General features: G+C 35.2%; 1 protein-coding gene across 1 annotated transcript; it reads right to left on the minus strand.

Moving 5' to 3' along the window:
* Window positions 1-27913, minus strand: WDR60 (WD repeat domain 60). The gene is made up of 24 exons (XM_027648520.1): window positions 27616-27913; window positions 24770-24823; window positions 23484-23913; window positions 22864-22916; window positions 21976-22299; window positions 20647-20705; window positions 19192-19249; window positions 16818-16895; window positions 15837-16032; window positions 14045-14147; window positions 11319-11448; window positions 10698-10809; window positions 10239-10333; window positions 9786-9912; window positions 8775-8947; window positions 8043-8205; window positions 6778-6891; window positions 5654-5715; window positions 4558-4609; window positions 3267-3327; window positions 2915-3011; window positions 2510-2641; window positions 1477-1700; window positions 1-441 (listed from the first exon to the last, which is right to left on the minus strand). The coding sequence occupies exons 1-24, from the start codon at window positions 27628-27630 to the stop codon at window positions 270-272; spliced, it is 3084 nt and encodes a 1027-aa protein (XP_027504321.1). The 5' UTR covers window positions 27631-27913; the 3' UTR covers window positions 1-269.
* Between the last annotated feature and the right edge of the window lie 34 nt (window positions 27914-27947).

The following is a 27947-nucleotide window of genomic DNA, read 5'->3' on the forward strand; positions in this document are numbered from 1 at the left end:
TTTATAAGAATACATTTTCACTATTTTTAAAAAATATATATACATTTAGAGTTCTTTCAGTAATGAAAAACAGTTCATCATATTTTTGAGTACAATAATGGTAAGTTTTATTCTAACATTTTTATGATAAAATATATTGTTTCCATTGAAATATTGCATTGATATTCTTTAAAGTATATACAAGTTATATACAAATGCAAAATTACAAATATTTTAATTGCAGACAAAAATAATCTAGAAATTTTGCAATAAATTGTACAACCCTCTTTCTAAAAAGACTGCAATAAAATAGAATGCAGTTTGTGAGATTCTTTAGGCTGAGGTGATGCCCACTTCTTCTTTACATACTGAATGTCTATCTGGCCAGGTTCCTTGGCCAGCACAATGCCCAACAATCCATTTGCTTTTTCTGGTTCTCCTAGCAGAGCCATAGCTACAACCCTGAAATCAGAAGAACAGGGTTTTTAACTGAGGCAAAATTAACAGAAATTGGTGCTTTCAAACATGTTTATACCAGGTTACTTACAGTCAACTAAATGATTCCTTTTTTCTGCTCAAGTCCCAGCATATTCTTTATTTTTTCACCAGTTGCAATAATTTAATGTAAATATAACATGCAAGTCTTCCCCCATGCATTCCACTATCCATTTCTAATCATGACTAGAAAATTATTTCAAGCTTGTAAAAGCCAATAATGTTTTATGGCATTTTCCAGCACAGTGTAACAAGTTTTAAAACTGTACGATTTTCTCCCAAAACTAGCAGCACTTTGCTAAAGCTCACAAGGATACAAGGGAAACTTTCAGTTAGAGGGACATTCACCAAGGGTAACTTAAGCCTAGGGAAGACAGAGTCTCCCAGGCTGGGGGGACCCATCAGGAAGGAAAGAGAATCTTCAATGCTTTAATTCAGTGAGGGTGAACAAAGCTGCTGTTGTGCATCAATCTACAGGTTAGCAGGTCTCTACCCTGGCTCCAGGAACAGCATTGTGAGACAACCCTGGTGTTCTCTGTGGTCAATATGTGCCAGGCAAAAATATTCTGGTTTACTTTGTGACAACGATCACAGTGTAGTTCTTTAGATTGGTAACCATACCACATAAAGGCATTTTAAAATGTCCAACATCTTGCCTATTTTGAACTTAAATGAACTTAAAATCCAGTGATTTTAGTGGGAACAAAATTTTTCTCTTCATATAAGCAGCAGCTGCTCCTTCTAGAGACATCTGTCCCATCTGGTAACACTAAGCCTGATTTTGATTTATACTAACAGTACTTCTCCTTTATCAGACTGCATAAAATAATAAGTAAATAAAGATAAACTAAAATTTAGCTTGCTGTAGTTTGTTTCCACACCTTCAGTAGTTTACAAAACACAGTTAGAAAAGCAAACTCTAATGAATATTTAATGTCAAGAAAAAAAACCATGTAATAAAATTAATATTTTGTTAAAAAGAGAGCAATGCAATGCACTTACTTCTCTGATGGAATAGTCTCCTTTGCCACAGGCAACAAATCATTTTCCAGAAGATCCCAAATGTAAATATTAGATGATGCATCCAGGGCAAAGAACACAGCAGGTCTTGTTAAAGCCCACTGCAGGGCAATAATGGGCTGGCCATTTGTGCTGTCATTCCACTGCATGACAGGATGCTCTGATGTCATCTGATGTAATCTAATGCTTCCATCAGAACAGCCAACCTATATCACAGTCAAAAAAAAATACCTTCTGGAACAAAACAAACTAAGCAAGATAAAAACTGCTGTTCAACTCTTGAGAATATCAAGCACATAAATAAAACTAGATATCTGACTCAAGTGGCACATGTCTCTCATATCTCACTCTATGGACTATCTGGATTTTAACTGTTGTATTTATGTATCAATATGTAATTCTGAGTTCAAAAGCAGTCACTCTGTACTGCTGTATGTAAGCACACTAGAGTATCCACTAATCCTGGGTTAAAGTCCTAATTTCCTATTTTACAAAAAGTTCCCAAGCTTCATTAATACTGTCATCCAGCACAACTTGACAGCAGTCTGAAATGGGGCAAGATCTACTTAGTGCCACATGTACTCTGTAAAAGGAAGAACAGCTTTCAATAGGACAGGTTGTGTTTAATAGTATAATAGTATTAAACTGATTCATAACAAACAACTAATTCCAAACACAGGGAGATACCACTGCTTCTGGGTATTTTCTGATAACATTTGTCTGACATTTACAAGTTTGCTCTAATCCATGTACAAAAGAAAATATTCTGTGAAAACAGAAAATAACTTCTACTTACAATCCTGAGTCACTTCTACATAGGAAGACTTCCTAGAATTTTCAAATTATATTAAATTTTTACAGTGACTCTATAAATAGTGCTTACATTTAAAATCTTCATGGCAGATTGGAATTAGTGATGTAAATCAATTATCACATCTAGTTAAATATGTCAAATAAGAAATACTCCCTCAGCAACTAATTAAAAAATGAAACTTCTATTAAAACTTTTTCATACCAAAAATAGTGGCTTTCCAAAAGGGAAGAAATCAATTGCAGTGATGCTTATTGATCTCAGTCCACTCTCCTGGGGCCTGAATAGCTTTGGAACAACTTTTAAACCATGTCTTGTACCATGGCCTACCAGACCCTATGAACAATATAAAGAAAATTAATTAATTAAAAAAAAAAAAACAAACAAAAAACAAAATGTGCAATAGAGGTATTACAAGAGGAAGTTAAATAATCCACAGAGTTGTTACCTAAAGGATCCTTACTAGCTAACAAATTTTATTAGCTAACAGATTTTAATAATAGGCTCGAATTATAAATTTTATATACAGCCTCCTGGTGAAATTCCAACTAAATGGGAATCTTCCAAAACAAAAAATAACAATCAGATGAATTTCAGCACATTACTCACTATGTTTGTTCCAACAATGAAATGATTAGGATTAGAAGACAGAAATTTAATAGTCAGTGTCTGTGGCATTCTCTGGCGAATATCCTTTGGGAAAAGGCTACAAAACCATAAAGGGAAAAGATGACATTAATAAAGGAAATTGTCTCCAAAAGCTGTGCAAGTACATATAGAAACTCTTGATCTAAAACATATATGACTAGCTCTAGGAAGACACGTGTATTAAAAAAAACCTGCAAAACAACTAATCAAAATAATATTAAATATGTCTTATATAACAGCAAATTAATAAAGTATAGGAGGAATTAGCTTTGTGAGATACATATGTAAAATTGAAATGCCTCAGTTTTCTTACCTGTTATTCAATTCCATAGTAGAGCTATGTACTAACTTCACTTTCCCTCCAGGAACTAAACCTAAAATTATACAACATTATTATTTAAATTGATTTAAGCACTTTGCATTAAAAAAGTGCAATCCTTAAATTAAATCCTAAGGTAATAAGTAAAAGGATATTTCATAATTAAATTGTTTACTGAAGATATAGTTTTTGATATGTAAGAATCATTTACAACTTTTTACTTCAGAATCCAAATCTGAAGACTTATAATTTTTGCCAGAAATGGAAACACGATTACATTTTTGTTTTAGTTTTTCAGCATGCATATAACATCCTGTAATATCACTCCATAAAACCCAATTCTAGCAACAGTTAAAATGTACATTTGAGTCACCTGGATCTTTGACAATGAATTTTAGTAATGAGAAACTGTAATAATGCTTCCACAAAGTTGGTCTATTTTGCTTGTTAGTAGAGGATGGCATAAATAATTCAAATCCTTCAAAGACAAGAACTTTTTGAAGAGGAAAAAAATGAAAGCTGGTCGCAGCAAAACTGTGTGTAAACCATGACCACAGCTTTAAAATGTACCTCTCCACAGACATAATACCCAGCTTTAGCAGCTTAATACAGACTGACATTGCACACAAGCTTATAGAAAACTGATCAAAAATTCTGGTTTGCTGGCATTGCTTCACTGTTTATGTATTTTCAAATATATCAGGATTTTAATCACAGCCTTTTCCAGTTAAGTAAGTATGTAAGTCTAAGTTTGTTTAAAGAACGAAGAATGTCGTTTGCTTTATTCACATAACTCAAAAAGGGCTGAATGGACTTGGTTCTTTATTTTTTCATGGAAACTTTTTTCTTACACTAAATTAAGCACCTTACCCAAAAGAGAACTTTCAGGACAATTATCAAAATGGAGATACAGGCAACAGCAAAAGCCTTGTAACAGATTTGTTAAAACTAAAGAAAGAACAGGAGGACCAAAGAATCTTATATTCTTTGAAAAAAAAAAAGCTGTTAGGGATACAGACAACTGTTCTGACATTATAAGAAATGTGGTTGTTTAGTGATAATTACCAATACAGAATTAGCAAATGAGATTCAGATAGCAGTGAAAATAATTCTCATTATACCTAACCAATAACCCCAAACATGAGATATGTACTATTCAGAATTAATCTTTTCCTCAGTAAGTTTTCCTTCTTTTAAACTGCTTGGCATCACTGACTCTCTCTCTTCTAATATCATAGTCTCAAAACTGGAGCATTTTATTCTACTTTTAATGTACAGTACTCACCTAAATCAGTTTGTGAACCAGCTAAATCCACTTTTTGTAATTCAACAACTACCTGAAAAGTCAATATTTAACATTAGTAAACAATCAATATTTAGCAGACTGCAAAGTTTTTTAAGTAGTTGCAAAAATGTATGACATAACTCTAAAGGAACATTTAGAGAGGCAGGTTTAACATCACAGTGATCACAGGTAGATTCTCTATCCCCTGTCAATGTCTGCAATTCTAAAATAGCTTCCCATGCCTGCTGGATGTTCCCTGCTGGAAAGCAGAATATGGAAGGCTACACTCTCCACTTAATTGCTAATTGGTGTCTTGTTGGTTTGATCATTCATAAACAAACCACCTAAACCCCCCAAATAAGAAATTGTTACACATTTCCTGTGCTTTTCGAGATTCATCAAATAGAAAGGGTAGATCATTTGGCCTGAATCACCTGCTGCTAAAGTTAGTTAGAGTTTTGAGGGACTTAATTAGTGATACAGAAGGGAAATACTTTTATCCCCTTATTATTCCCTGAGCTCTTTAGTTCCTTAAGCAAGATCAATTCAGCTTGCAAACAAGTTCAGCAGCTGAGCCAAAGCTGCATCGGGAAAAAACGACTGAAAACACCCGAGAGAAAGAAGAGTTGTCAGGACAGCAATTAAGACTAACAGACCTCGTGCCTTCCTGGTTATCACATTTTAGGCAAGGCAATCTAACCACTGATTTTCACTTTTTGTCTCTTGAACATTCGTTTTATATAAATTATGAATGTAATTTCTCCCCTACATTCAGTACAGTCTCTGAAACCACTGTGATTCTAAAATAAAGCAGATGGGTGAAAGAGGATTGAGGTCTGTTAATAAATTAATAGAAATATGTGAACATATTCCTATGAAGTAAAACTACTGATTGCCTGTTTTCATGAATTCATGATAAGTTTCTCCTAAGGACAACATTAGGGAGTCAGGTCAAAAATTTTAAGGAGAATTCCAACAGAATGGCTAATGCACTTTTCAGGGAGGAAATTCTCATCAGAAATTCTGAATTTGAGTTGCTATATTTGAAGTATTTTATTATTTCAACACATCATATTTTCCTACATATATTACTCACCCACATATTGAGGATTCCATTTTCATCCATTGAAGCTATCTGAAATGGAGGGCCTGACATTTCTATGGAAGGAATGGCAACAATTTATAGTCATACATTGACCTTCCTGCTGAACAATATCAGAAGATTTAAAACATTTCCTATATTAACACATTCTCTGACACTTCTACAATCCTCTCAGCTGCCTATAAAGGGAAAGTGCTCTAATTCTACCAAGGCAAAAAAAGGTATGAAACTTTCTTTACTGAGAGGGTGGTCAAAGACTGGAAGAGGCTTCCTAGAGAGGTGGTCAATGCCCAAGGCTGTCAGTGTTTAGGAGGCATTTGGACAATGCCTTTACCATGTTCTAACTTGGTCAGCCCCAGACTGGTCATGCAGTTGGAGTGGACGATCCTTGTAGGTCCCTTCCAACTCCAATAGTCTGTTCTGTATCTCTGTCTATTCTAGTATGTGCAGCTTGTCCTACTAGAAAGACAGATGATCTCTGTCTGCATCTTTTAAAAATGTCTGGATTCTGCATGGACTTTGGAAGGGAACATAAAGTGCAACAGATGAAATGTTGTAAAACCTGCAATATGAAGCACATTTTTTTAACCACTTCAGATTTCGAAGTACAAATCTGCAATGGAAGCAATAATGTCTCCTCCAGCACACTGTCTGAGAATTTGAGGACAGGAGGATTGGAATGTTTTTTCCCAAGGTCAGTCATAAAAAAATGGGAAAAAGGTACAGGAAAACCCACCAAGTACAGTCACATATTTTAAGTGCTTTCAGATATAAGCAAGTTGCTCCACTGATTCAGACAGATTTTTTCAGGCATTATAGAAGCATTAAGACTTTTCTAAAGGCAGTTTTTGAGTGATAACTTGTTCTATCATGGAAGAATAAACCATTGTCTGGAAAGCAGACATTATAACAAGCATGCACCCACATCTGACGTGAAGCTGAACGAACATTACCTAAAAATAAGGGCAGAAAACAAACATACATTTGTGTGCAGTTGATATTACAGACAAGAGGCAAAGTAGGATTCTAAACTGGATTTTGACTATGACATATTTGCTCCCTTAGATACATAAAGAAAGACTCAGATGTGTTGATGCTTTGATGAGTAGCTTACATACCCTCCTGATAGGAGAGGCTTGAGAGCCCAAAACTGTGATCAGTGTCAGGAGAGGTTGAGACAGGTTCCACTGCAAGCACAGGAGAGGTGTGGTTTACTGAGTTTAGGATGCCATCTGTAATTAAGGACAATGAAAGTGAAACATGATATTACTTTCAACAAAAACCAACAACAAAACCTTAATCACTTTTCAGCTTATGGGAAAATGATGACTACAAAAAAAGAATGGCAAATAATGAACTTCATAAAGAATGACTTTGCAAAAGCCTCAAATACAATACTGCACACTGTTTCCTAAATTAACAAAATACTACTAGATAAATCAATGTTTCAATATTTCTATTTACTTCTCATTTTCCAAATGACTGCTGCACCACTTATGCCACTGTACCAGACATTTCATTAAAGTCTTCCATTTCAGGGTTAGCATGAAAAGAATTATGATAATTTCAAGCTTCATAAAAAATAGTGGTAGAAATAAATCACTGCTTAACATAAAAAAGAAAAAATCAAAGAAAAATTACCCTTAATAGAAATTAACTACCCTGAAACAAAGAATTCACCATGAGAAAATATGTATTTACCCTTTAAGAACATTTTAAAATAAATGTGTATTTAGAGTAATTTTAATAAGTGTTCTTTGTCAGATACTCATGATTTCTGGACTTTTCCTTTGCGCTGAACTTAATTTCATTTAAGACTAAAGGCACAAAGCTTCCTAAGTATACAGCATTAAACCTGTCTGCTACTACATGAAACTGTACCCATATCTTTGACTACCAACCCAGTGTGCAACACAACATCAAGCATCTTTGACCTACTAAAAAAATTAAGTCTGTCAACAACCAACTACTGTTTATTTTTACATGGCTTCTGCAATTAGATACACTTCTGAAGAAAAGAGGATTTTGTGAATGTGCTTAAGTCAAATCAGAGAAATCTTAATATATGTGTCTAGATGTAGATCAAAAAATGTAGGTTATATTAGGGGACACAACACACTGAAAACTGACTAAGCTAATGATTTCAGATGAGGTACTAGTTGAGTATCCATTTTAATATTACAATGCTCCTTAGATTTTATAGCTGGTTCACCTCTCTGTTCTCACTGCTTGATGCACATTGAGCTGGCTTCTGTCTCTGTACAGCTATTAATTATTGACAATTTTTACTAGACTAAATATAATACCTGAATTGGCTAAACTAGGCTACTGAGTATTATTTCACTGCACACAAAATGACTAACCAGGATGCACAGATACTAACCAGTGGAAAATGTTGGAACTCTAAATGTCCAGTCAGTACCACTCATCATCATATGAGGGTGCATTCTTGAGTCTTCTCGAAGATCCCAGACCAACAATGAACCATCTATTGTTCCAGCAAAAACTAATGTTGTTTTACTGGGGCTAAAGCAGCAACATGTCACCTGTTAAACGGTAAAAACATGCATGGTTGATATTATGATAAAGGCAAATGATTTGACAGGCCTGAAATATGTACTTCATAGTGTAATTCCTATACAGATTACACGTGTTTATGGTAAAAGGGCAATTCATTTTAAAAGGGGATGCAGGATAGAAGACTTTCAGTAGGCCTTGCCTTTTCAAGACAAATGTTTCGTAATCTGCATCTACTACCAAGACACTGAAGTGGGTGACTCAGCTGTATGACAGTGATGAGTAAAGTCCTGACAACATCTGAACCAGATGTTTTACTTTCATTCACTCTTCAACAATGAAATAGAATCCAAACCAAAAAAACAAAACACCATGACCATCACTACAACTTTGTTCTGGAGCACAAAACAGAATGAGAATAGTGTTTCATTTACTAGGCTCAAATGTGTTTCTCAAAAGACGGAGCAAGACAAAAACCCCAAAATACACATAATAAAGCTTTTCTTTTTGATGGGTCATATGCAATATAACCCACATATACAATGGGTATATACAATATATACATATACACAATATATACAATGCTATTAAAACATACCTCTGAGTCACATATTAAAACCTTCTGAGGACTGGAAGGCTGCCAGATGTTCCAAACACATATGAGGCTCTTTCTGTTCAGTAAGTCCACACCTGCCTTCTGAGGTAATCCATGAACAGAAAGTAGTGTCTGCCTCTGAACTTGAGAGACATATAGGCAGGATATTTTTCGGTCTAAACCATTAAGAAAGAGTCAAGCAAGAAATGCAATAAATGAAAAAGCAAACTCACTGCAGATGAAAAAGCACATCTAGCTGCTATAGCAACAAACAAAGGAACTAAGACACAATTATGAAGAATATTTCTATTAAGAGTGGGTTGCTTTTGAAGCTATACAATAAAAAAGGAGGGACTAGAGAAAGATTCCAAAATATTATAAGTAAGTAGAGAAAAAAAAGCAAGACAGTCAGAAAGTTAATAGAATAATTATTCTGGGCATAAGCAAGCCAATCTGATCTGATGTCACTCTATATACTCAAAATTAAGCTGACTCTCAAACAGGAAACAGCACAGGCCAGGTTTTTGCTGGTTCATCTCATGTGTTCATGTTAGATTAGGTGTGTTATAGGCCTTCCTAACATAATTACAGATGCTTTATTTTTCATTTTTATTTTCATCAGAACAACTCTTGTTAATATGGGGAAGATATAACTGCTTTTCAAACATATCAGGTGATATTCTCCCTGTTAATAACCTGCCTTTATTTACAGTTTTGGCCCTACTGTCAGCATAAAGAGCCCCAACAAAATTACACCCCTTGGGATGGCCCCTCAACCACAGGGGCAAGAAATTACATGCATGATATTTCTTGTAGGATGCTCTGATGTTACCTGTGTGAAACCAATCTGCACAGTTACAGCAGGATTAGTGCAACTAAAAGAAAAGTGGGGTTTACAGCACCTGGATATCCTGATATGTGCTGTTTGCACAGTTATGACAAAGAGTATGGTATTTTGCAAAGAAAGAAGAGTTCACTCTGTATACTAAAAGGTGTAGAATAAAGTTCCCTTACCATGGAGGAATGGCTGGTTAGTATTTAACTGGAAACAGCTATCACTAATAGACAGACTGGTTTGTCGAGATCTTAGTTTCCTGGGTTGTGTTGCAACTTGATCTTCCTCTAGCAAAACAGCAATCACCTTTCAAACATAATTACATTTATAGAAGTAAAAGGGTCATCTTATCTTCCATCTTTGCTATTTTTAGCTTTTCCAAAGGTATGTGGATAAATTTAATAAATCTTTATCAACTCTCTTGTTAATTTTGTATCTTTGCAAATACAGCTTTACAGACACAGAAGTTGCACAGCTCTGATTCCATTCCTTTGCAGAGAGATGATTCTCATTGCTAATGAGTATTATTTAAGTAATGTATTTAAATTAGTCAGAACAAGAGCTGTAAGTGATCTATCACAATGTATAGTTATGTACACAGCTCATAAGGGATATTAAGGACACAAAAGTACCTGACAGGCAGACCGAAGGAAATTTGCTAATCTTTGTGAATCAATTTTAGGTGTTAGAACTCCATTCACTGACATATCCTGGCTGTTTCTGGGACCTATGGAAAACAAACAAACAAAAAAATCAAACTTGAGGCTTCAAACGGGAATCAGTTAAGGAAAGTGGAAGAACGATTTAATTTTTAAGCAAGAGGAGAGTGGTAGGAATCAGCTTTTCTTCAGCAGGAATAGTAGTGTTGAAGACCAAGATCTGTTGGGGAATCATTTTTGCTGCCAACAGAAACAGCAAGCCAGAAGGAAGAACTGTTTCTGCCACTTATTCCTCACCCCCCTCCACATGGGGACTCAAAGTGGCTCTGGCAGTTTGACACACTACACATTCTCACAATTAACGGACACAAAAGAGGAAGTTTGCATGAAATGAACACATCCACAAACAAAAAAGATTGAAATTTTCTTCACCTCCAGACACAAGAGAACTTTCTCCTGGATGCTGTGTCCATTTCTCCAATGTCTCAACTTCCTCAGTCTGAATGTCTCTATCCAGATTGTCCTCGTTACACTGTACGTACGCCTAAGGTAGAAAGTGATCACTAAATAGGTGACACAGCTAAGAAGGACAGCACAGAACTGAACAGAACTTTGGAATTCTAAAACTGATGTGCTCAGCCTCTTCTGTTTGTAAATTCAGACCTAAGCATACTGACACACTCTCCCTATTTTGTGCACGAAAATTTTACCACATTTCACACAAGAGTGCAAAAATACAAAATGTCTCACGTGATGCATAAACACCAAGGCAGCATATCTGGGGACACTGAACCACAGACAGGCAGAAAGCCCTTTAGAAAATGGGGAAGGAAAATGAAAGAGTCCTCTTCTAACACAGAAAGGAAATAGTCGGTCTGACCAAAAGTTTTGAGAATGTTGCTTTATGGTAATTAGGACTCAGAGATGAAAATTATTAATTTAATACTCTACTGTTCCATTAGCTTTAGGAACTTTCTTTTTAAGGAAAATTATTTTCCAGAAGGAACATCAGCACTTTCAGGATTTAAGTATCACTATATATTTGTTACTTACCTGCTTAGTGTTCATTTTACCAAAATTCCTGATATACATGTCGTACTCATTTACAGGGGGCAGATCCAGTAATGAAAAACTAACTGAGAAATCCAGGTCAATTAGTGGGAGAAGTTCTGAACTCCGTTTTCTTTAGAATTGATTACAAGAGAGAAAAAAAAAATGGTTAAGACCAAGTATTTGGCATTCCAAAAAAAAAGCAATGTGATTTTGTTCAGTACCAGAGATCTAATAACACTTTAATCTATGTGAATTGAAGTTGCACCAAAATTTATTGGCAGATCAAAATATATCAATAAAAGTATACAGAATATTGTTATGAGTTTTCATTTAATTATGCTGAGATAATCATCATATTTGAAAATACAATACTGATTGCAAATGGCAAACATGGTTTATTATTAAACCCAAACTGTCAAAAGCCCAGCAGATCATCTTTTCTAAGTACTCAAAAGCTGTTCTGTGAGGTAAGAGATGAATGTCTCTTCCACTAGTTAGGATGGTGGCTAATTCTCCTAAACTCCTTTTATCAACTTACATCACTTATATATGTACATGCTTTATAAAGTTCTTCTCTAATATCCTGGCTTTGTTAGACATGTGCAAATATATCTTGAATGACCTTCACTTGTACTAGAATAGACTGCCTGCATTCATACCTCTTCACATCACTAAGGAAACACATAACAATAGCAGTTTATCAATCCTAAAATGTATTTGAAATATACAGACGAAATTACTTTGTTGCTGATTCAAAACCCATGGCCATGAATACTGACCTCTTGCCCTAAAAGTAGGCCTCCAAAAAACTTCAGTTACTGGAGTGTTGGATTTGATCTAAATTGTATGAAAACAAGCACTCGAGATTGAGGGAGACTGTGTATTTTTCCACTTGTATTTTTAGTTTTGAGTAAGATTAGCACATTGTACAGGATTTGAGAAACCTCTTTGTCCTATGAAACACCAAATCTTTCCATCTTCCTAAATTCTCTTGCTGGAATGGTAAAAAAATAACTGCCTTATCCATCTTCTCTCAATCCTTTTATTTTCTGCCTACCTTAATTTTTAATTTTTTTCATCTTTGCTCACAAATAAAACCATAGTTTGACTCTTAATTGGAAAACAAGTCTACCTTCATATACTGTATCTCTACTCTGTAAAGTAAAAATACATTTATGTGATATTACTTATTACCGTTAACTACAAAAAGATTCTTATCACTCAACTTGTGTGGATGTGTGGATAATGAAAAGACTGACAATCTTTGTCACTATTCACATGACTGTGAATGACCTGCTGTAATGACTCAAAGCTGTTAAGATATTTCATTTTAAGAGTAAACTGCTTGAATTACATGCAGATGTCAGTTTACAGGTTAATTCCAGGCTCTTGCTATAGTGCAAATCCCTCAACAATGAGAAAATTTTTGCAGCCTCCCTGTCTCTCTCTTGTACTTTCAGGTTTTTTTTAATGTCCTTAAAAACTATAAATAAATACAAACCAGATATATCCCTTTTTTGCTACTTGATGACATCTATTGCATTTTCTTACACAAATTTTATTTTAACTTCTGCTTCTTAATATGTCACCTCTTCACAAACGTGGGCACAGATTGCTAAGATCTTACTCAAATGTGTGAAAGTTGCTTCCTAGTTGCAAATCTGAATAATACATACACAGATCCTTAAAATAAACTAATAAGCTCATATTATTTCTTACAACTCCAAAGTGCCACAGCTCATTTAAGGGACGCTTTCAGTCTATTTACTGGTAGTATTGTATTATCACAGCATGAAATTCCACAGCTCCTTTCTCTTTCCATGAAAATGCTTTGTATCTTCACAGGTATTTATGTTGTCAGCATGTACACAGAGTTATATACATAGCCATAATCAGTCATAGTACACAATCACTAGAGGCTGAAAAACATTTCAGAAGGCAATTCTTCAGAGCTGACTTCCTGAGTTTCCTAATCTGTCTCCACCATCTAGGGAGGAAGCCCAGACAATGAATTTGCACAAAATTTGGGCACATAAATTTAGACAAGGTGAATTAGACAGCTCAGACAATAAAATTCTCCTTACGTGAAGATTAGTCACTGATGTGGAGCCATGAAACAGTGGAATCTATTATTAACAACAACATTTAATAATCTTGCTTTATGCATCCCAGTACTGCAACAGAAAATTGGAGGTATATACAGTGCTTCAGATAAATCTGGAGCTTCTGGCAAGTTCCACAAAAAGCAAGCATCAATTTGTATCTTTAAAATACAGGGATGTCTTAGATATCTCAAATCTAGATCAATTTTAGATCAGTAATAACATGTTTTTACACCAACTGGTGTTATCCCTGAAAAGGAACATGCTATTTTGGTAACAGTAATACATCATAAAGTATCTTGAATATTTCAAGAAATTACGGTTCTGCAGAGACCAAACAGCAGCTAAAGAGCTTGTTCTTCAGTACTTTAGGTCAATATCAAATTAAGTGACTGAAGAATTATGATGCACATAAACTGATATATAGATAAATTTCTGTTACAAAATTTTATGTAGCAAAGCCTGTACATTATACTTAAGAACTAATTACTGTTAGCTAACAAAATAATACTTGATTCTATAAGGCTCAAATTTATAAAGTTCACATATTTCAAATACAATGAAAAAAATTACATCTCACATAGTGAGCTGCCCTTTTGTGTGGATTATTTAAAATACACTTACTTCTGCTTACTGGCCATACTTCGGCTACTTTGTCGTTGGTTTGCCATTTGAAAATCCATGAATATTCCACAAAAAGAGTTTCTGACGGTTTCTGATTGGTTTTCTGTGATATTATAAACCATTGTTAGTGTTACAGCTCACACTTTACAGTGCATGAAAACGCAGAGCAGTAAGTCTAAAAAGCAACAGATTTATTACAACACAGCTACTAAAAATGACTCGTTTGCAAGCTACACAAAGTGCTTTATTACAGCTTTCAGTATAATGAGCTTAACTTCAGTAATGGGCCAGGATATGTCCCTTATTATGGTCTTTTATCAATCAATTCAAAATGACTGACCATATCAATTTTTGTTTTAGAAGATTGTGATGCAGAAAGGGCCTCTTTCTTCCTCTTGCCATTAGCAGGTCCCTTGTTCCCCCCGTACAGTAAAATGCTCCATGATCCATTCTAAAAATCCAACTAAATTGACACAGACTTCCCCCTCTAAATCAGAATTCATCACTACACGTAGTGGAGAATCTCATCAGCACAAACTTAACTAATGTCCTTGGATGAATAAGGAGAACACTGAAAACTGTTCCTTCAAAAGCCACAGTTAATAGACCAACTGCAATAACTGTTGTCATGCCTATTTTACTCCCTTTCCAGGCTAAGTGGTAGCTAATTGACCTTAATATCCAACTTCCAGTCAGGACTAATGGTGTTTCACTTCCTCAAAGAAAGACTTCCTTTTTAGGCAATACTTGTAATATGCTTTTCAACTTCTAAAAATAATTACCAGAATGATCAACAACCATTTTAAGCAAATGAGGTCGAAACTTCATCAAAAAAAAGGTCTGTTGTGTAATTTAGAATAAAGCACCAAGTGCTACAGTTCTGAAATTTTAAAATCTGATTCTATATTAGAATGCCATGCTGTTCATTAATGTCCTAGTATCCTGTCCTATAGCATTAATGGAATGAATTTATTGATTCCATGTTGTTTATTAAAAAAATAATAATTGCATAAATCTTCTGCAAGAAGAAATTCATAATACTGGTACTGACTTCAACTACTTTTTTACTGAACTGAAAATCTATTGACAGAATCACAGAATTTTCTAGGCAGGAAAAGACTTTTGAGAGATACTGTAAAGACTTACAGAAACTCAATGCTATTCTTCCATGACTTTAATAACTATGTATGAACCAGACTAAAAAGCTATTTATTATTCTTTTGCACAATGATTATATACAGTTATTCACACGAGTGTGGAGTGCAAAGGGAACTTTACAGGAACAACTGTAGGAAAATAAGTAGCTCTGCCACTCCCAGGTATCAGATCAACTGAATGCAAGACAACACTGCAGAAAGAGCCTGCATTTAAAAGTTCTGTAGGACTATATATCTCAGTAGTATCGATATTTCTCTCACCTTCCCACCCAGAACAGAGGCTTCAAATTTGCTTAAAAGAAAAAGGTGAATTTAATGCCAGCAGAAGCCCCAAACTGTTCTAACACTCCTCCAGTTTTCAAAATCCAGACTCTCATATCCTCCTCTTACCCAAAATAAGATGTATTAAATGTCAGTCTGTACATTTTTATACTTCACGTTTTAAATGATTAGTAATGCCTCTGAATCATTCTTTAGTAATGTGGAAGCTGCAGTGCTTACCCACAACCCAAGTGACTCATCCGAGCACCAGACTTTGTCTTTAGGCAGACTTCTAGAAAAAGTGGCCTGTTTACTCCTAAGTTGTATGTGTTACTCATACATTTAATAAAAAAGATTGGTATCTAGTCACATACCCATGATTGGTTCCTTTTTTTCATCTTCAAGTTTCTTCAGTGGTGAATTAAAAATTCTGTCATTTTCTGCACTAATTGCTCTTTGAATTTCTTCTATTTCTGATGTTCTGGAAAATGGAATCTCCCTTAGGTTTTCTTCTGCATCTCTTCCTTCACCACTTTTGTCTTCATCATCTTCAAAATCATCTTCATAATCCTTGAAAAGTAACAAAACTTTCAATAACTAATAAACACAGATTAAAGATGTATTTTTTCAAGATCTTTTAAAAAAATTATAAAATGCTGTCAAAATAAAAATCTCATGCAGATGGCTATAAATCCTCTGACTAAAGGGCATTCTAAAATAGTTGTTTGACAGAAATTAAATGGCATCTCTTGATTGTGCAGTAATTTTAATCAAGACAGGACAATCCCCCAGTGTTGTTTTTCAGTGCCCAAAATGGCCTTTCTTAATATCCTGGAGTAGAAACTATATATTTCTGTGAACTATGTGTTCCTTAAAGAGATAAAATGACAATGTTCAGTGGCATAAATGCTTCAGGGATGTATGAAGTCATTTATACGATAGTTTTAATTCAAGCTGCCCTTTAATGGCAGGTTCAGATTTACTAAACTGCCACAATATCTGTTGGGAAGTCCATGCATAAGGCTCATACTTTAATAATTCTATTAAGTAAGACAATTTATCTCATGCTGAAATAATCACAAATTATATGAACAAGTCTTAAATGTGCTCATTTCTCTCCACTGAATGATAAAGGGCTACTGATGAAAGCTAAACAAATATACAGCAAAGAATTTCTACATAACATTTTAATTCCTCATTATCTACTGCTAGCCAAGTTAAAGGTCACTGTCACAAAAAAAAAAAACAAACTAAAAACCATGTAATATTCTGTACTTTTTATTTCTGTGAACAAAGCTGTTCACTATTTTGATACTCAAGAATTACTTCACAGACAATTGTATGCTTTTACTTACTTCAAAATCATCTTCATAATTTGCTGAAATGTCATCAAGTCCTTTGTCTGAATTATAGATCTGTGTATCTTTTATTTCCTAAATGAGAAAAATCAGTCAAACTGTTAAATAATCTTACAAAAAAATCTTTATCTCCCAAATCCTAGCATAAAATAAACAGTTGTTGTTCTCAGATACTTCTACATTTTCAACCAAACATACAGCATATAGTTTATAAATATAAATAAAAGTGTATTAACAAGGGATAATTACTGACTTAAATTAATAGTACAGGAAGAAAAACATAACTCAGCCTTATCTTGTGAAGACTAACTGCTTTTCCACCAGTATTTTTACTGGAAAAGACATAAAAACTGCTGTGTTGCCTATAATTTCCATGATGGCATAACAAGAAAATAAGACTGCTCTACTTTTCTGAGTATTAGACAAAATTCTTACTTAAATTTTACTGGGCGACTCATATTGTTAATAAAATAGTGCAAGTGTTGAAACCAGGAAAAGAGAGACATGGATACAACAGGAAAGTTATATATTTTTATACATAAATGACTCTGTTAACATTGAATCCTCTACTTTATTTGCATGGAATAAAACTTATGGTATCCCTAAAATAATTTCAAAGAATTTTCCTTTCTCCAGCTTATTAACTTAAATAAAACAATGCCATTTATTTACCCAAACACATACCCCAAACAAATGAGAAGCTTAAAATGGCACACACTGATCTATCCAACCTTTAATCAGCTTTTTTCCTCAATGGTATCTTCAAAGTCATAGATTAAATTATCCACATATCAGGGCTTTCAACAGGTTACAAAGTGGAAATAAATGTGAGGTTTTATGAAAATTATCCAGCATAACAGCACACCTATTACCTGGTTCTACATTTACAACCAAAGGGTAGCAGCTGGTTGTCAAGTAAGGTGCACTTTTGATCCTTCTGTGACTTCTGAAAAGCTACAGCCAACTAGTTTTCACAGGATGTCATAGTTACACAAGTATTAAGGACATTATATAGTAGCAAGCAGCTTCTACTTTTCAGAACTCTCGGACTCCTGGAACTAGTAGGATTGGGACTATAGTACTTCTAGTTGCCACTTTTTGTCATTTCTCAACTCAGTCTTTGGATCAACAATAAATTATATCAGTCAGATTGTCCATCTGGGCAAAACTGGGCAAAATTCCTCTAATTTGTTCTGTGTGTGAGGTTGCAGGTACTCAGCAACAACTAATTCATATAGTATAATTCATGTCATTTTTAAAAAAATCTTTATTCCATTTAGTAACACAGTCATAGTTATAGTCTTTTTTACCTTAGTGTAGTCAGCTCAGAATATGCCTACAGAGCAGTCATTTTTATTAATAACACATCTGTTTATAACAGTCCATCTTAAACATGTAGTTGTTACACATTAAAAACCTCCACCTGTCAGCAGTTGTCTGGGTTCCTACTTTAAAGAATACATGGAGAATATATTGTCAATACCAAGCAGGATTAGGAAGTCATGCTGGAATATCTGGATGGCTGTGGCACTTCCAGTAACAAATATACAAAGAAAATCAACAGCATAAATTGTAAGCCACTGGAATTTGATTTAATTCTCCCTGTTGAGTGTGGTCTTAAGCAGAGATTTCATCCTCCTATATTGTCTCCTATTGCCAATGAAGACAGAGAAGATAATGGAGGACACTGAATAAAAAAGGACTGAACTGCCTATTTCTCTCCACAAACTGCAAATGAAATTTAGGTCCTCACCACGGACAATTCACACTTTAAGGTAAGCTGAATCAAACACTAGAAAATAGGACAAAACATTTTAAAATTTGTATGGTAAAGTTATAGGCTGCATCTGCACAGACTGGTCCAAATAAACTCAAGTCTCCAGAGCTTGCTGAAAATTTGGTTCTGTCTTGAACTGTCGATTGAAAAATATAAAAATACTTTCCCATTTCTTATGGCAATTGATTTAAGAGACATATATGAATTACACTGTTAGCTGCATTTTACTTGGCTTGCATTATCTGTTATTTGCCTGTGTCAGCTGTTCACAGAAAGATATAATATACTTCAGGTAGCTATAGATGATTTGTATTACACATCTAAACTCTTCCCCCTTATTGAGTTACTTTTTCAAGCATAGAAGATACTGAAATACAGTTGAGTAGGTGGCTCCCTACAATGTTTAGCAAATTTATATAGAAGAAATAAATTTTCTAATGCTGTATCCAGGAAGAGAGGTTAGGAGATACCTGAAGACCAGTATACATAAATCTTATGTTATCTTTGAATGCATTATATTGAAATATATATTGTAATTGTTATTCATCTCAATACAAATGTACCATTCTAAGTTCCAAAATCAAATAGTTTTACCTCTTGTCTTGTATCCTTTTCCTCTTTTTCAATGAGTTTTCCCTTATCTTTTACAGTCCTACTGAAAAAAAAGAGTATATCAATTGTAGTGGTTAACTCAGAAGACAGCAGTTCTGTTTTGGTTTTGTCTTCTGGGGGTTTTGTTTGTTTCAGGAAAAAAAAAGTCTTTTTTCATGAAAAGGAAAAAAACACTTGCAAATTTTGAATAAACCGAAGTATTTCCACTAATATTTCTACAGATCTCTATTACATAAAATTATCGTGAAACAGCCACGTGAATAATCAGCTAAGAACTGCAAAATTTTTTTCCAAATTTAACACCTATAATTGCATCAAAATGGAAGAAAAAGGAAAAAAAAACTATCGAACCCACACATTTATTACTTGTATTAATGTTTGCAGTGAATCGAGAGCAGGTTGGTGCAATATGCTATAAAAGCCATAAATAACACACTGACTTCAAACCTGTGCTTTCATTCAGGGGTTTTATTTATGAGGACAATGCAATCAGGGTCAGAGAGCAGGAGAAAATTAACAACCCACTCTGCTCCTTAACAATCTATTTGATTATTTTACAAGTATCAGACTTCAAGAAGAGAATGTTTTGACTTCTTAAGTGACTATTCATATTGATAAAGACAGGAAAAAGCAACAACAAAAATTAAAATTTTGCTGGATCCTTTCATAACAAATTAGAATGATTCAACATTAACAGTGCTTGAAGGTGAACCAGGGTTTTGGGGCATCCCACTAAATCAGACTACCTTCCCTGCCATTCAGAAATGGTTCACTCTCTTTCTCCAGCTATGCACTTCAGAAAGCTGTACAGAATTTCACATGGCTGGAGAATTAAAGAATGCAAAGAGAACTGGAATATACAGGAAACTTCTGTAAGATTTTATATTTGCTAGTAATAAAACTTAGAAATATAATCCTGAAATTTTACTGAGGATGACTTGGACCTTTCCCTTTGATATACAACTGCAAAATTGTTATATATATCTAATGTTTTAGATACTATCCAGGATAGGAACTAAGTATAGATATTCAAATTAAAATAAACAACATAAGGGAGTCCCATATAGTTCATCATGAACCTTATATGTGTCCACATGACTGTAGAGTGAACTTCCAGGTGGTAAAATACAGCATTTCTGTCTTCCAAACTAAGTGCCCAGATTAATATATATGTAGTTTGCAAGGACTGCAAAATAACTCTTGCTACCATGGGATACAAAACAAATAAATGGAATATAAAGACATACATTTTTATCTGAATCACCTTAGGGACAAAACACTTTTTTTTTTTTTTAATCGCTATTGTATTGGGCCTATGAAAAAAATTATATTCACCCCACATATCTGAGATCAAGAATTCATGCATATTGGTTTGGTGGTAAATGAATTTTAGTCGATACTGTCTAGTATATACTTATTTTAAATCTCTGAATTTACCTTACATGCTGATGGCTTGTTTCCTCTTGAATCCTCTCCTCCTTTTTGTATTCGCTGGTCTGTAAAAGAAGTCACCATATTCATGTGTCAGAAATGTTGGGAGGAAATATATATATGAACCTGTATTAGTAACAGTGTTATCAAACAGTAAGAAAGGTCTCTAATTAATTGCTTCAATGACATTTTTTATTTCAGTCATTGCTTGTAAGATGTTCTGAAAAACTCATAGGGATTTGTTCCAAACAAAGAGATTTTAACAGTTTATACTCCAACAATTTACACAAATTGGACCCAGGGACAGAGAAACAGTCTCAGGCGCTTTCAATACCCAGTATAGGGACTTGATTCTTAAATTTTGTATTATGAAGGTCTCCCTAAATTTGGAAATGTATTCAATAAGTTGCTTAACACAAAAGTGCTTGTCCCTATCCATGAACTTCAGAAAACCAAGCATAACTCTGGGACAGAAGCATCATTGTGTATGTCCTGTAACAGCTACTTGAATAAATTTCTAAGGAAGCCAAATCTTGAGCAAGTTCCTGATAGACTTTTGTTGGCTGCTGCAGAAAGTCAGTCACAGGAATCACTCAGGGTGGGCCCCTACACCCAGGATGACTAGTTTTTCACTAGAATACATATTTCTGAAATTTTATTTGAGAAGCTTGTACATCTTCACTCTTTAGGCATTAGCCTAGACCATCTTAATAGTAATACGTTCTATAAGACTTATCTGTTTTTAAGAGTTACAAATTACTAGATATTCCTTCTCTCATTCTTGTAGAATGAATACTTACAAACACCAGTAAAAAACTGCAAGGTTTTGATTAAGTCTCTAGGAAATAACATCATGCTCTATATTAGAAACATAAAAGATACGCTTCAGAAGTAGAGGCAAACCCCACAAATATGAGGGGTCCACACCCACCTGCCTACTTGTGACTTAGATGGATGTGCTCCCTTTATAGACAACATGGAAAATAGCTTCTATTAAAATCATATTTTCTTTCTATAGAGATAGCCAATACACTTGAGTGGACCTCAAGCCTAATGACAGCTTTACTTCAAGGTATTTGTAAAAATTTCAAAAGTCATAGCAATAAAGAATTTTATCCATAAAAGATGTTTCTAACATAAGCAAGTTTCTTGATTAAATTTAATGGGAAGAATCAGCTCTGCATTACGATACTTAAATACAGATGTAGTGTTTTAATCTATCACTTTAGCTTCAAATTTCAGAAAATGTTGACTTACAATCCCAGACTTTTATTACTCTCCTATGTATGATGAACTGAGAATTAAAGTAAGCTATAATGTTTGAACAAAACCTACCCTTAGATCATGCTTCTTTCTTTCATTGTCTCTGCTTTTTATTCTCTCATTAACTTCTGCTGCTTGTCCTTCTCTGTCTCCATGGGAAGATCCCTCTTTAGACCTCCTTGATTTATGTTTTTCTTCCTCTTCCTTTCCATACCGTTTATGACTTCTCTCTTTTGAAAGCCTCTCTTTTTCTGGCCCAACAGAATGTTCTTTTCTTTCTCTATGTTTTCTTTCACCCTCTTTATCCAACTCTTGATCTTTCTCTAACTTGTGTACACGTTCACCTTCAACTTTGTAGGCTAAAAATTTGTCAATTTTCCTTCTTGCATCATTATCCTGGAAAGAGAAAAATAACATTAAAGGGTTAATTTTTGACCATTAGAATGATGGATTTATAAGTACTTAATCTTTCTGTCACATAGATATTCCAGCCACTTTAATTTCCTATGATAGCAAGTTTCAATTATTATTGAGATTCTGTCCCAGTTCTTCTGGGACATATCATACTCTGCTACACAAAATTCTTTGGACTACATATTCTTCACACAAAAATTTGATTCTTATTTACTAGGTGGTCTAAAATAAAGTAGGATGTATCAATTACCCTTGTAATAAAGTCATAAATACCAAATGGAAATTTTTTATTTAACTGTGCAAAAATAAAGCACTGTTTGCTATGAAAATTTTATTTAATGTTTATTTAAAAAAAAAAGAATAAAACATTTCCTTAAAACAGAATAGCTGAGATATATTTTTGTGTGTTTTGTACACTTGTGAGCACCTTACTGTCTATGCATCTCTAGGATTTCTCAAGAAATGGAGTCTGATCCAATTTCTTCATTATTCTACAACTTTATCTTATTGTGTTATGAAACACTTCACTACCTTCCCTTCCTTTACCTTCTTTTCTTTATGCCTTCTTTCTTGCTCTTCACTTCTTGTTTTTTCCTCCTCTAGAAAACAGATAAATAAATTAAGGAACAAACCTTATAATACTCAAACTCTATACATAATTAACTCTAGCATGCAGAAAATAGTATTTCAGTGACATGTTTTCTCTAACACAAAAGCTTTTGAAAAAGAAATTAATATTCTGTTGAAATTCTCTCTCCAAAGCTGGTTACTCCTTCTTCTCTCCTAATGTTCTCAATTGTCCTGTGTAATGGCAGGAGTAATGACACGTGTTGCTAACTTCAGCAGTCACCCTGCAGGTTGGGGATTCAAATGGTCACTCAGTAGAGAATGTTTGGGCAGGAAGGTTCTTGTTCTCTTCAAGTCAACTGACCAACAAACCCAGTGATATCCATCCTCTGCTCAGAGGAAGGGAAACAAGCATCACTTTTTTTTTGAAGCACTAAAATAAAACTAGGTTACCAAAAGATTCTCTAAAGATACATCTGTCAGTAGGCATTCACACCTACCTGTCTTTATCCTCTCCATACAGATGGGGTATGGATTCAGAGTATTCCTATCTAAATATCAAATATTTCCAAGGACAAAAGCAACCTAAAGCAACTTACCCAAACGATGCCTGCTTTCTCTTCTTCTGTGATGTTCTTTATGTCCTCCTTCAAATGATTTCAGATTATTTTGTGTATCTATTTGCTTTATCTCATGTCTCTTAAGCTTTTTGTCTCCTTCTCTATCACTCTCCCTATCTCTATGTTTGGGTACACTGTATCTTTCCTTCTCCAAATGTGGCTCTTGAAGCTTATCTCTGTATCTCTCTCTGTCTCCTCTCTGGTGCTCTTTTCCCCTTTCTCTCTCTCTCATTTTATCCCTGTCTCTCTCACTAGATTTAAGCCTCTCTCTCTCTCGTGTTCTTTCCTTGCTCTTCCCTCTGTCTTTTCGTTCATGTTTATGAGTGTCTGTGTCAAGAGCAGACCTATCTTTCTGCACTTTCTTTTCTCTGTGCTTTTGGTCTTCATTTTGACTATCTGGTTGTGATGCCTGAAATTAAAAAAAAAATCTATTGTTATAATTCAGCAATCTACTTTGATATTAATATATTCCTGTGCAAAAAAAAAAAAAATTGGTGGGTTGCTAAATGTTCATTTGATTTCCCAAATTGCATTGAAATGCTGATCTATTTCTAGGCTTACTTTGCAAAATTACTAACATTATGCCTGTGGTTACTGTAAAAAGGACTAATAAATGGAATAATAATAAGATAGCTAAGCTTTTAAAAAATACAAAAAGAACTTAATATGAATATCAATGGTGTACCTGACTGGAGCCTGAATGCCTGTTTGACCAGCAGATAATGTAATTACCAAGTTTAAAAATGCATGACAAACATGATAGATGATGAAAATAAATACAATAGATAATATATATATATAGGAATGTGAGTAAGTAGACATAAAGCAGAGCTGTAACTTGGATTTGGGTGGCCAGCAAGTTAGATCCCGTTGACTGCTGTGTGATTACCATAACAGAGTATTATTTCCATTTACCTAATTAAGAAATTCGTAGAGCAACCTTATATGACCTGTGTAGCTAAAAACAGCTGAGTGGCCCTGGCTCTGGATACCCTTGGACTAGACAGATTCCAGAACAGTCAGTGTGACAAGGAAGTTAGCAGCTACATGTTAAAGATCTGTACTGTTTGTATTTGATGGTGCAGATTTAAAGTGCCTGGTGCACCAAAAAGCATTAAAGAGAAAGAGCTGCTATAGATCCCACAAGGCAGAGTGACTCACAGCCCTGTGTGCAAGCAGGCAGCCCTGTGTGTTTGCACCATCAATAAATTCCAGTGCTGTAAGGTAACTTAACATCCAGACTAGTAGAAATAAAATAAAATCACCTTAAGATGTATCCTAAGTTCTTCTGATTTCCAAGTATCTTCTTTGGTTCTTCTCTAGAGCAGAAAACACAGAAAAGCCTGAGTAATTAATTTGCAAGGAGAAGTACATCATTTAATAACTAATAGTATTTCAAAGGAAAGGATCAAGGTGTATATGGGAGGTATCACTGAGTTTTTTCATGCAAACAGTAATTTGATTTAGCTCTAAGGTCTATTTACAGTAAAGCTGATCTGACTGGACCTGGAAGAGGCCTAAAGTTCAGATGACGTGTAAGTTAACTGCCACATGAAATATTTGTATGTAGCACTGAAGAAATGAAGCAAAAAGATAATGATACTAATCAAAGTACACATGATGGCTGTCTCACAAGAGTTCTCCCTAGGTTATATTTCTTCTATCCTCATTTGCAGAGTTTCTACCCTTGACTGCTTGGCTGCTGCTAAAAAGACTAAACTAAAAAAATCATCTTCTTTGAGATCACTAAAGTAAAGGAGAAATTTTAATCTATTGAATCTTTTAACTAATTCATTGGAAGATGATGACTATATTCAAAGTGATGTGATCAGGCTACCCTTATTCTCAAATTTAGACTTAACTGCTAAAGATTAACAAAACACTCAGTGATAAATTTTGGAATGATGAGCTGCATCGGTGGAAGAAAATAAACATATGGTGCCTATTTTTTTGTTAATTCATATGTAAGCAGCATTTTAACAGTATATTTTAATTTCTTATTTATTCTACATGAAAAAACCCTTGTCTTTTCAAACTTAGATTTTATAGAAGATTGTAGTGGACTGGTAAACTTCATCTTAAGTTGATGAGAAGTGTCAAGAAGGAAGCCTTTGTAACAAAAAGAAAGTGCCCTTGAAGTTTTATTTTTTTCTGATACTTAAAAAAAGGGGGAGGGGGGGAGGAAGTCCAAATATTTACTAGTGCATAAAGTCAGATGAGAAAGGAAAACCAAAGAAGATAATTTTCCTAAGTGAAGCTTCAACAAAGCCTAAGAAACTCAACAGAACTTGTATGAGTGTAACCTGGAAGGAACAATATGGATGAGAAGAGAACAGAATGCTGTATTATAGTCTCAAATAGTAACCTATTTAAAATCTCTAATATATATAATCATGTTTTGGTTTTAGACAAGATTTAGGTATATATCAGCAAACAAAGAAAGAATGCTAATGATGTTAATAGTCTAAAACCAGCATAACCAACAGACAACATCAGATTGAGATTTATTTCAAAGCTGAGGCAAAAAGCACTCAGCAAACATTCAGAGCTGATTCTCTGGCACCCAATAATATCTATTTGCCAGTTTTCAGATTTCACCTCCTCCCCCCCCCCCCCTCAGAATCTGTTGCTTTTATATATGATGGTGTTTCACTTAAATCTCTGCTTTTGCAGGAGACCAATAAAAAGACAGGTATTTTATAAAGTTTAAAGAAGCTTAATACCTTTGAGACCACTGTAAGTAAACATACACACACAAAAATGTTTAAAACAAACTTTCAAAGGATTTATTGAAGTTTCTCACCTGTCTGCTAATTTAAAAGTACTTACATATGTACCTATATACTCATTTAAATCCAGATTAAGATTAGTTATTTCAATGACACAGGGGCTTAATTCATCCACCTGAGAGCATTCAGCTCACATAAAATGCCACAGATTTACTGAACTCAAAAAGTGCTATGAAAATTTTTACCATTTAAGAATCCACACTTTATTCTAAACAAAAACTAGCCAGTGGAACAAGGAACCTTGCTGTTTTAGACAAACTCCTCAAAGGAGATCATAAGGCATTTCTCCATGTACAAGGAGAAAGACTAGAGGTTTTCAGAATGCAATGTTTAGTTTTTAACTAAGTTAAGAACCCAGTTCACTATAATTTTAAAGAAAGAGAAACCAAAGAGCAGTAAGAGAAATCTCTGTCGCTTTTAAAACAGAGAAAATGTCTTTATTTTTTACATATAAATATTTATCTTTCTTATTTCCAATAATGAGCTGCCAATTTGAGAGCCCTCAACTAGGTAAGGAGCACGAGTGATAGAAGAGAAACAGCACAAGGAGGGTTCCTCCTACAGTGTGGCTGTTGGTGACACTATCTCTGGGTCTGTGGCACCAACACACCTGAAAAATATCAGATCAGAGTTTAACTTCCCATCACAATTCACTAGTTCTCCCTTTTCAGCAAAGAGGTGACTGATGTACCACAGATCTAAACTTTTTAGATCTAAACAGATCTAGAGGGATACTAATGCACCAGAGGGATACTAATGCACCTTTTCACACCCCCTGCCCAGCCACTCTATTCCTCCTGCATTTTCTATCCAGCACGACCGCAAATTAATTAGTTGCAAAATCCAGACTCACATGACCGCCATAAAACTGGCTTGACACTTCTGCTTTTTCAAGTGAAAATGCAACACAGTAATTGATGTCCGTGCGTGCACGTGGTTTTGTTTCCTTTATTTTGGAGCTCTATAAACTTTCCATAATTTTAACACCTTAATGAGAAAGTGATGTGGGTTCCTAAAGAACTAAAACCTGACAATGAGTGGGTATTAAACCGGGTATTAAACATACTTTTATCTACAATGTGAAACGCGGGGTGCTTTCCTAAAGCACCTATCGTCTTCTGCAGGAAGGTGTGTGGCCGGTGCAGCCCCATCCCTGTGCTAGAGGGATAAGGAATTCCTTACGGCCGCTCTTGGGTGGGGGATTCCTGGGACAAACCGGTCCCAGCAGAGCCGCGGGGTTCTCGGGGTCGGCACAGGAGACACCGGCGCTGTCCCCTGCCCTTGCCCCCGGGATTCCCGGCTCACCGGCCGCTTCCCCTCACCTTGTCCCCCTCCATGGGGGGGTCAGGAGGCCGCGTCCGCCCGGGCCGGGATCGGGAAGCGGGATCCGGGCGGCGCGTCCGGGCCCGCCTGGCAACCAGGGGGAGCAGCCGCTGGCCGAGCGATGGATGGCGCCGCCTGGGAATGCCGATATGGCTGCGGAGGGTTCTCCTCCCACGGTGAGCCCCTGTGGCCGAGCCGGGATCCTGGGATGCGTTAGGAGGGGCAGGGAGCAGGTCGTTAGGAGGTCGAGGGAGGCGGTCCTGCCCCTCCGCTCAGCCCTGGTGAGGTCACATCTGGACTCCTGCTCTGTTTGGGCTCCTCAGTGCGAGAG

The sequence above is a fragment of the Corapipo altera genome, unplaced genomic scaffold, assembly GCF_003945725.1.
Source record: "Corapipo altera isolate COAL_440 unplaced genomic scaffold, ASM394572v1 47, whole genome shotgun sequence".
NCBI lineage: Eukaryota > Metazoa > Chordata > Aves > Passeriformes > Pipridae > Corapipo > Corapipo altera.